We start from the raw sequence: 9,952 nt of genomic DNA, 5'->3' as shown, positions 1-9,952 counted from the left end.
ATTGGGGTCCTTTGGGGTCCATTGGAGGGGCTGGGGGGGGGAGGTGAAGGAGGCAGCCTGGGGGGGCATTGGTGGGGTGAGGAGGGCCATTGGAAGGGTCTGGGGGGGTGATTGGGGTCTAGGGGAGGGTTCTGGGTCCCAATGGGGGGGGGGTCATTGGAAGGCTGGGGGGGGCTTTGGGGTCCATTGGAGGGGCTGGGGGGGGGAGGTGATGGAGGCGGCCTGGGGGGGCGTTGGTGGGGTGTGGAGGGCCACAGAGGGCCATTGGAAGGGTCTGGGGGGTGATCAGGGTCTACAGGAAGGTTCTGGGTGCCAACTGGGGGGGTCATTGGAAGGCTGGGGGGGCACTGGGGTCCATTGGAGGGGCTAGAGGGGGGTGGGAGGTGACGGGGGGGGCATTGGAGGGGTCTGGAGGGCCATCGGAAGGGTCTGGGGGTGATTGGGGGCCACTGGAGGATGCTGGCGGGGTTTGGGGGGTGAGGGAGGGGTCTGGGGGGCCACAGGGTGCTGGGGGGGGTCCCAGGTGTCCCGGTGTGACCTGGGGGTGTCGCAGGGATCTGTCACCCCGAGGAGCTGTCCCTGCTGCGGCCGCCCGAGGAGGAGGAGGAGGGAGAGGGGAAGAAGGGCAGCGCCAGCCCCCCCTCCTCGGACTTCGACCTCAGCCACCTCCTGCTGCCCCCCGGTGAAGGTGAGGGTGCGGGGGGGGGGGGGGGGGGCAAGTGTGCAAGGGGCCGGCTGGACCCCCCCCCTTGTGCCAGTCACCCTGCCTGGTGCAAGCCCCCACACCACTCGTGCAAACTCCCCCCAGGACCCTCGTGCAAACCCCATGCACATGCTTGTGCCCCCCCCCCCCCGGTGCAAGCCCCGTGCTCTCCCCCCCCCGCAGGCGAGGAGGGGCCGGGGCCGGAGCCCCCCCCCCCACCTGCCCCCCAGTTGCTACCGGCTGCTGGTGGCCCCTCGGGGGGGGCTGGGGCCCACCGCCCCCCCCCGGCCCCCCCGCGGGAACCCTCTGCTGCGCCGCACCCGCCTGCACGCCCGGTACGGGGGGGGGAGTCGTGGGGCAGTTGGGGTACGGGGGGGCAGTTGGGGGGCAGCCGTGGGGCAGTTGGGGTATGGGGGGGCAGTTGGGGTGGGGGGGGGCAGTTGGGGTGGCGGGGGAGGCAGCCATGGGGCAGTTGGGGTACGGGGGGGGCAGTTGGGGTATGGGGGGGGCAGTTGGGGTGGGGGGCAGCCGTGGGGCAGCTGGGGTATGGGGGGGGCAGTTGGGGTGGGGGGGGCAGCCATGGGGCAGCTGGGGTATGGGGGGGGCAGTTGGGGTGCGGGGGGGGCAGTCGTGGGGCAGTTGGGGTATGGGGGGGGCAGTTGGGGTGCGGGGGGGCAGCCGTGGGGCAGTTGGGGTATGGGGGGGGCAGTTGGGGTGAGGGGGGGCAGCCATGGGGCAGTTGGGGTATGGGGGGGGCAGTTGGGGTGAGGGGGGGGCAGCCGTGGGGCAGCTGGGTTATGGGGGGGCAGTTGGGGTGCGGGGGGGCAGTCGTGGGGCAGTTGGGGTATGGGGGGGGCAGTTGGGGTGCGGGGGGGGCAGCCGTGGGGCAGTTGGGGTATGGGGGGGGCAGTTGGGGTGAGGGGGGGCAGCCATGGGGCAGTTGGGGTATGGGGGGGGCAGTTGGGGTGAGGGGGGGCAGCCATGGGGCAGTTGGGGTATGGGGGGGGCAGTTGGGGTGAGGGGGGGCAGCCATGGGGCAGTTGGGTATGGGGGGGGCAGTTGGGGTGAGGGGGGGCAGCCGTGGGGCAGCTGGGTTATGGGGGGGGCAGTTGGGGTATGGGGGGGGCAGTTGAGGTATGGGGGGCAGTTGGGGTGCGGGAGGGGCAGCCGTGGGGCAGTTGGGGTACGGGGGGCAGTTGGGTCAGTGTGAACCCCCCCCCCCCCGCAGGTGGCTGGACTCCTCGCGCTCGCTGCTGGAGCAGGACGTGGCCGACGACGAGGAGCTGCTGCTGCGCTTCAAGTACCACTGCTTCCTCGACCTCGACCCCCAGGTACCCCCCAACACCCCAAAACCGCCCCCCCACCCCCCCATTCCCTTGATCTCCACCCACACGCGCCCCCCGAATCCCCCCAACCCTCCCCCTACCTGCTCCTGGACCCCCCAAATACCCCCTGGGACCCCCCAGGTCCCTCCCCTCATCCTAAATATCCCCCTGGGCCCCCCCCAAACCCTTCCTGGGCACCCCCAAGCCCCCCCTTAGCCCCCCCATCGTCCCCCCCAGCGGGACAGGCTGCGCCTGGCCCTGCTGTACGAACAGGCGCGCTGGGCTCTGCTCACCGAGGAGATCGACTGCACCGAGGAGGAGATGATGCTCTTCGCCGCCCTGCAGGTACCCCAACACCCCCCCCCAACCCCCTGGGACCCCCCCAGACCTCCCTGGATCCCCCCAGACCCCCCAAAACCCCTACATATCCCCCCCGAACAGCCTCGGATGCCCCACAAACACCCCTGGATCCCCCAAACCCCCCTACACACCCTCTCTGGACCCCCCCCAAACATACCCCCTCTGCACCCACCCCCCCAAAACATCCCCTGGATGCCCCAAAACCCCCAAACCCCTCAAATCCCCACAAACCTTCCCGGACCCCCCAGACACCCCAAACATCCACAGGCACACCCCCCCCAAAGTCCCTGCACGCCCAGACACACCGAGCGCCCCCAAATACTCACTCCCCTGGGACCCCCCCCCCCACCCTCCAGTCCCTAAATCCCCCCCCCCCCGGAACCCCCAAATCTCCCCCCCCGGGACAGCCAACCACCCCTCCCCACACCCCCTGGGTCCCCTTAATCCCCCCCATTGCCCCCCCCCCCCCGGGACCCCCCCAGCTCCCTGCAGCTGTGGGGCCCCCCTGACCCCCCCCCCCCCCCCAGTACCACATCGACGAAGTGGGGGGCAGTGGGGAGCCAGGCGGGGCCGGGGGGGGCGACGAGGTGGACGACCTGGATGCCGCCCTCAGCAACCTGGAGGTGAAACTTGGGGGGGGTCCGAGCCCCCTGGCCCACTGGTGAGACTGGGAGGGGGGGTCTTCTGGCCCTACTGGGGGGGGGGGGGGGACTGGGAGGGACTGGGGGTGCCCTTCTGGCCCCACTGGGGACACTGGCGGGGGGGGCCTCCCATACTGGGTTGTACTGGGAGTCACTGGGGCTGGGTGTCCCCAGGAGGAGCTCACCACCGTCCCCGAGCTGGCGGAGGAGCTGGAGATCTACAGGTACCCCAGATGCCTGGGACCCCCCCCCAGATGCCTGGGACCCCCCCTCCGGACACCTGGGACAGCCCCGGACGCCTGGGACCCCCCCCAGCACGCGGGTCCCCGGGTGACGTGTGGGACCCGGATAACCTGGGTCCCTGGGGGTCCGTGGGGGTGGGGTCTGGGTGCCTGGGTGTCGTGTCCCCCCCCCCCCCCGACGCCTGGGTCCCCCCCAGACCCCGCAAGCTGACCCTGCGGGGGTTTCGCCCCACCTGGGCCGTGCTGAAGGAGACGTCGCTCTCGTACGGCCGCAGCCCCCAGTCCCGGGGGAGCCCCTGCAGCAGCTCAACCTCAGGGGTGAGACCCCCCGAACACACCTGGGACACCCCAAAAGCCTCCTGGGACCCCCCCCCCCGGCATCCCCAAATCCCCCGAGACATCCCCAAACCCTCCTGGGTCCCCCAAATCCCCATGAGACACCCCCAAACCCCTCCTGCAACCCCCTGGGACCCCCAAATCCCCCTAAGACACCCCCAAATCCCTCCTGGGACCCCTGGGACCCCCACATCCCCCTGAGACACCCCCAAACGCCTCCTGGGACCCCCAAATCCCCCTGAGACACCCCCAAACCCCTCCTGGGCCCCCCCAAATCACCCCGAGACCCCCAAACCCCTCCTGGGTCCCCCAAATCCCGATGAGACACCCCCCAACCCCTCCTGGGCCCCCCCCGGGACTCCCAAATCCCCCTGAGACACCCCAAACCCCTCCTGGGACCCCAAATCCTCCTGAGACACCCCCAGATCCCTCCTGGGACCCCCAAATCCCCCTGAGACACCCCAAACCCCTCCTGGGCCCCTCCAAATCACCCTGAGACCCCCAAACCCTTCCTCAGACCCCCAAATCCCCAAGACACCCCCAAGCCCCTCCTGGGACTCCCCAAACCCCTCCTGGGTCCCCCAAATCCCCTTGAGACACCCCCAAACCCCTCCTGGGACCCCCAAATCCCCCTGAGACCCCCAAACCCCTCCTGGGACCCCAAATCCCCTTGAGACACCCCCAAACCTCTCCTGGGACCCCCTGGGACTCACATATCCCGCTGAGACACCCCCAAACCCCTCCTGCGACCCCCAAATCCCCTGAGACACACCCCAAACCCCTCCTGGGCCCCTCCAAATCACCCTGAGACCCCCAAACCCCTCCTGTGCCCTCTCAAATCCCCCTGAGACACCCCCAAACCCTTCCTCGGACCCCCAAATCCCCCAAGACACCCCCAAGCCCCTCCTGGGACCCCCAAATCCCCCAAGACACCCCCAAACCCCTCCTGGGACTCCCCAAACCCCTCCTGGGCCCCTCCAAATCACCCTGAGACACCCCCAAACCCCTCCTGGGACCCCCAAATCCCCCTGAGACACCCCCAAACCCCTCCTGGGACCCTTGAGACCCCCAGTGCCCCCCCCCCCCCATCTCCACAGGGCCCTAATCTGGGCGGAGGGCAGGGGATTGTCATGGGTGCTGGGGTCCCCTGAACTCCCGGGTCCCGTCCCCCCCCCCCCCAGGCTGTGAAGTGACCCCCGATGTGGACGTGGGGGCGCAGAAGTTTTGCATCAAGCTGCTGGTGGCGGCACCCGAGGGGATGAGCGAGATCCAGCTGCGCTGCCGCGACGTGAGTGGGGCGGCCGTGGGGGGGCCGTGGGGCTGGGGGGGGGCTGCCAGGGGCTGGGGAGCCGCGGTGGGACTAAGGGGTTTCTGTGGGGCTGAGGATTATGGGGGGCTCCAAGAACTATGGGGTGCCCCATGGGGTAGTAGGGTGCTGGGGGGGGGGGTGCCAGCGGAATGTAGGGGGAGCCAGGGGGGGGTCTGACACCCCCCACCCCGTCAACCCCCAGTATGTTCACTGGATAATGGGATGCTGGGGGGGGGGGGATCTGGGGAGGGGGTGTCCCAGGGGTTTTGGGGGTTCCCAGGGGTCTGACACCCCCCCCCCTCAGCACGCCCACTGGATAATGGGATGCTGGGAAGGGGGGGGTCCTGGGACTTCGGGGGGTGTCCTGGGGGCATTTGGGGGGGCAGGGTTTTTGGGGGGGGGTCCCAGGGGGTTTTGGGGGTTTCCAGGGGTCTGACACCCCCACCCCCCCAAACTCCCAGTATGCCCACTTGATAATGGGATGCTGGGGGAGGGGGGGGTCCTGGAGAGGGGTTGGGGGAGGTCCCAGGGGGTTTTGGGGGTTCCCAGGGGTCTGACACCCCCACCCTCACGCCCCAGTACGCCCACTGGATAATGGGATGCTGGGGGAGGGGGTTGGGGGGTCCCAGGGGGTTTTGGGGGTTCGCAGGGGTCTGACCCCCTGCCGTGCCCCCCCCAGGCCCCCCAGTACGCGCGCTGGGTGGCCGGGTGCCGCTTGGCCTCCCGCGGGCGCTCGCTGGCGGACGCCTCCTTCGGGGCAGAGGCACGAGGGGTGCTGGGGGTTTTGGGGCTGCAGCCGGGGGGGGGGCCCTCGCAGCCCCCCACCGCCCCCGGTGCCACCCAGCGCCCACCCCCGGACCCCCGCGTACTCCTGGCCCCCCGCTTCCAGCGCAAAGTCAAGGCCAAACAGGTAACGGACCCCCCCACCTGACCCATAGCCCCCCAACCCCCCCCCCCGAGCCCCACAGGGATCCCCGGCCCCATAGGCCCTCCCCAGCCCACCTTCTTCCCCCCAGCTGCTCCCATAGATCCTGGGGAGCCCCCCAGCTCCTCTCTGCCCCCCAACCCCTCTCTGCCCCCCAAATCCTGCCCCCCAGCCCCTCTCTGCCCCCAGCCCCTCTCTGCCCCCCTACCCCTCTCCTCTGCCCCCCAAATCCTGCCCCCCAGCCCCTCCATGCCCCCCAAATCCTGCCCCCAGCCCTTCTATGCCCCCCTACCCCTCTCTGCCCCCAGCCCCTCTCTGCGCCCCAAATCCTGCCCCCAGCCCCTCTGCCCCCCAAATCCTGCCCCCAGCCCCTCTCTGCCCCCAGCCCTTCTATGCCCCCCAAATCCTACCCCCCAGCCCCTCTCTGCCCCCCAAACCCTGCCCCCAGCCCCTCTCTGCTCCCCAAATCCTGCCCCTCAGCCCATCTCTGCCCCCCTACCCCTCTCTTCCACCCAAATCCTGCCCCCAATCCCTCTCTGCCCCCCAACCCATCTCTGCCCCCCAAATCATGCCCCCAGCACCTCTCTGTGCCCCAAATCCTGCCCCAGCCCCTCTCTGCCCCCAGCCCCTCTCTGCCCCCCAAATCCTGCCCCCAGCCCCTCCCTGCCCCCCAAATCCTGCCCCCCAGCCCATCTGTGCCCCCAAATCCAGCCCACAGCCCCTCTCTGCCCCCAGCCCCTCTCTGCGCCCCAAATCCTGTCCCCAGCCCCTCTCTGCTCCCCAAACCCTGCCCCCAGCCCCTCTGCCCCCCAAATCCTGCCCCCAGCCCCTCCATGCCCCCCAAATTCTGCCCCCTACCCCTCTCTGCCCCCCAAATCCTGCCCCCAGCCCTTCTATGCCCCCCAAATCCTGCCCGCAGCCCCTCTCTGTCCCCCAAACCCTGCCCCCAGCCCCTCCATGCCCCCCAAATCCTACCCCCCAGCCCCTCTCTGCCCCCCAAACCCTGCCCCCAGCCCCTCTCTGCCCCCAGCCCCTCTCTGCCCCCCAAACCCTGCCCCCAGCCCCTCCATGCCCCCCAAATCCTGCCCCAGCCCCTCTCTGCCCCCCAAACCCTGCCCCCAGCCCCTCTGCCCCCCAAATCCTGCCCCCAGCCCTTCTATGCCCCCCAAATCCTACCCCCCAGCCCCTCTCTGCCCCCCAAACCCTGCCCCCAGCCCCTCTCTGCCCCCAGCCCCTCTCTGCCCCCCAAACCCTGCCCCCAGCCCCTCCATGCCCCCCAAATCCTGCCCCCAGCCCTTCTATGGCCCCCAAATCCTACCCCCCAGCCCCTCTCTGCCCCCCAAACCCTGCCCCCAGCCCCTCTGCCCCCCAAATCCTGCCCCCAGCCCCTCCATGCCCCCCAAATCCTGCCCCAGCCCCTCTCTGCCCACAGCCCCTCTCTGCCCCCCAAATCCTGCCCCCAGCCCCTCTCTGCCCCCCAAACCCTGCCCCCAGCCCCTCCATGCCCCCCAAATCCTGCCCCAGCCCCTCTCTGCCCCCAGCCCTCTCTGCCCCCCAAACCCTGCCCCCAGCCCCTCTGCCCCCCAAATCCTGCCCCCAGCCCTTCTATGCCCCCCAAATCCTACCCCCCAGCCCCTCTCTGCCCCCCAAACCCTGCCCCCAGCCCCTCTCTGCCCCCCTACCCCTCTCCTCTGCCCCCAACCGCTGCCCCCAGCCCCGCCTCCCGCTCGCCCCCAGCTGGTGCCCCGCATCCTGGAGGTCCTCCACCGCGTGGGGGCGCTGTCTCCGGCGCAGGCCCGGCTCCGCTTCCTGGAGGCCTGGAGGGCGCTGCCCGGCTTCGGCCTGGCCTACTTCCTCGTGCGGTAGGGGCGGCGGGGGGGGGACGGGGAGGCGCTGGGAAGGGATGGGGAGGGGATGGGAATGGGTCGGGAAGCTCTGGGCAGCATAGGGAGGGGATGGGGAGGCACTGGGAATGGGTTGGGAGGCACTGGGCAGCACAGGGAAGAGATGGGGCGTTAGTGGGAGACACTGGGAATGGGTCGGGGAGCTCTGGGAGGGACTGGGAAGGGATGGGGAGGGACTGGGAATGGGTTGGGAGGCACTGGGCAGCATAGGGAGGGGATGGGGAGGCACTGGGAATGGGTTGGGAAGCTCTGGGAGGGACTGGGCGGGACTGAGCAGCATAGGGAGGGGATGGGGTGTTACTGGGAGGCACTGGGAATGGGTTGGGAGGCACTGGGCAGCATAGGGAGGGGATGGGGAGGCACTGGGAATGGGTTGGGAAGCTCTGGGAGGGACTGGGAAGGGATGGGGAGGCACTGGGAATGGGTTGGGAAGCTCTGGGAGGGACTGGGCAGCGTGGGGGGGGAATGGGGTGTTAGTGGGAGGCACTGGGAATGGGTTGGGAGGCACTGGGCAGCATAGAGAGGGGATGGGGAGTCACTGGGAACGGGCCGGGGAGCTCTGGGAGGGACTGGGCAGCGTCGGGAGGGGATGGGGCATTACTGGGAGGCACTGGGCAACATAGGGAGGGGATGCATAGGCACTGGGAATGGGTTGGGAGGGACTGGGCAGCACAGGGAAGGGATAGGGAGGCACTGGGAATGGGTCGGGGAGCTCTGGGAGGGACTGGGCAGCGTCGGGAGGGGATGGGGTGTTACTGGGAGGCACTGGGAATGGGTTGGGAGGCACTGGGCAGCGTAGGGAGGGGATGGGGAGGCACTGGGAATGGGTTGGGAAGCTCTGGGAGGGACTGGGAAGGGATGGGGAGGCACTGGGAATGGGTCGGGGAGCTCTGGGAGGGACTGGGCAGCGTAGGGTGGGGATGCATAGGCACTGGGAATGGGTTGGGAGGCACTGGGCAGCACAGGGAAGGGATGGGGCGTTAGTGGGAGACACTGGGAATGGGTTGGGGAGCTCTGGGAGGGACTGGGCAGTGTAGGGAGGGGATGGGGCATTACTGGGAGGCACTGGGAATGGGTTGGGAGGCACTGGGCAGCACAGGGAGGGGATGGGGAGGCACTGGGAATGGGTCGGGGAGCTCTGGGAGGCACTGGGCAGCATGGGGGGGAATGGGGTGTTAGTGGGAGGCACTGGGAATGGGTTGGGAGGCACTGGGCAGTGTAGGGAGGGGATGGGGCATTAGTGGGAGGCACTGGGCAACATAGGGAGGGGATGCACAGGCACTGGGAATGGGTTGGGAGGCACTGGGCAGCATAAGGAGGGGATGGGGAGGCACTGGGAATGGGTTGGGGAGCTCTGGGAGGGACTGGGCAGCACAGGGAGGGGATGGGGCGTTAGTGGGAGGCACTGGGGAGCACTGGGAGAGCCCCAGGGATGGGGGGGACACCCAGGCGGCCGGCGGAACCCCGGTGTCGGGCACAGGTTCAAGGGCAGCCGCCGGGACGAGGTGTTGGGTGTTGGCCCCTCCCGGCTGCTCCGGCTGGATCCCGGCACCGGCAGCGTCACCCGTGCCTGGCGGTACAGCGCCCTGCGCCAGTGGAACGTCAACTGGGACACCCAGCAGGTACTGGGGGGGCTGGGGGGGACAGGGAGCGGACCGGGAATCGAAGGGGGGGGCTGGGAGGCACTGGGAAGGGACTGGGAGCTACTGGGAGGTATTGGGGGGGACGGGACTGGGAGAGACTGGAAGTTCTGGGGAGGTGACAGCCAGGTGTCCCCCCCACCAGACACCTGGGTCCCTTGGGGTGTATGGGGGGGGGTCAGGGTGCCCAGAGGCCTGGGCCCCCCCTGGACACCTGGGTCCCTTGGGGTGTTTGGGGAGGGTCGGGGTGCCCGGAGACCTGGGCCCCCCCCCAGACGCCTCGCTCCCTGCAGGTGACACTGGAGCTGGAGGGGGAGGTGACGCTGGCGCTGTGCGTGCTGTCGGCCCCGTGCCAAGCGCTGCACGAGTTCCTGGGGGGGTACCTGTGCCTGGGGGGGCGGCAGCCGGGGCAACCCCTCGACCTCCGCCTGTTCCACAAGCTGACGGGGGGGCAGGAGCCCCTCTGAGACCCCTCGCGCGAGGGGTCCCCCGTGATGTCGGCACCGGCCTCGGACCCCCACCACCGCTACCCCCCCCCCCAGCACTTGTGCACCACCCCCCTCGTGT

At 69.9% G+C, this 9,952-nt stretch overlaps 1 protein-coding gene across 1 annotated transcript in view; it reads left to right on the top strand.

Annotated features, from left to right (window-relative positions):
• The window catches only part of LOC142045658 (fermitin family homolog 3-like), a 12,469-nt gene extending 2,616 nt beyond the window's left edge, over window positions 1-9,853 (top strand). The window contains 13 exon segments of the mRNA XM_075059392.1: window positions 554-688; window positions 887-1,038; window positions 1,932-2,034; window positions 2,266-2,373; window positions 2,916-3,049; window positions 3,204-3,253; window positions 3,469-3,554; window positions 3,557-3,589; window positions 4,789-4,895; window positions 5,596-5,826; window positions 7,579-7,703; window positions 9,226-9,367; window positions 9,679-9,853. Coding sequence (XP_074915493.1) covers window positions 554-688; window positions 887-1,038; window positions 1,932-2,034; window positions 2,266-2,373; window positions 2,916-3,049; window positions 3,204-3,253; window positions 3,469-3,554; window positions 3,557-3,589; window positions 4,789-4,895; window positions 5,596-5,826; window positions 7,579-7,703; window positions 9,226-9,367; window positions 9,679-9,852 — 1,580 coding nt within the window. The 3' untranslated portion in view covers window position 9,853.
• The last annotated feature ends 99 nt before the right edge of the window (window positions 9,854-9,952 follow it).

The sequence above is a fragment of the Buteo buteo genome, chromosome 29 (assembly GCF_964188355.1).
Source record: "Buteo buteo chromosome 29, bButBut1.hap1.1, whole genome shotgun sequence".
Taxonomy (NCBI): domain Eukaryota; kingdom Metazoa; phylum Chordata; class Aves; order Accipitriformes; family Accipitridae; genus Buteo; species Buteo buteo.
Note: the sequence above shows the minus strand (reverse complement) of the source record. Positions and strands in the feature narration are given on the sequence as shown.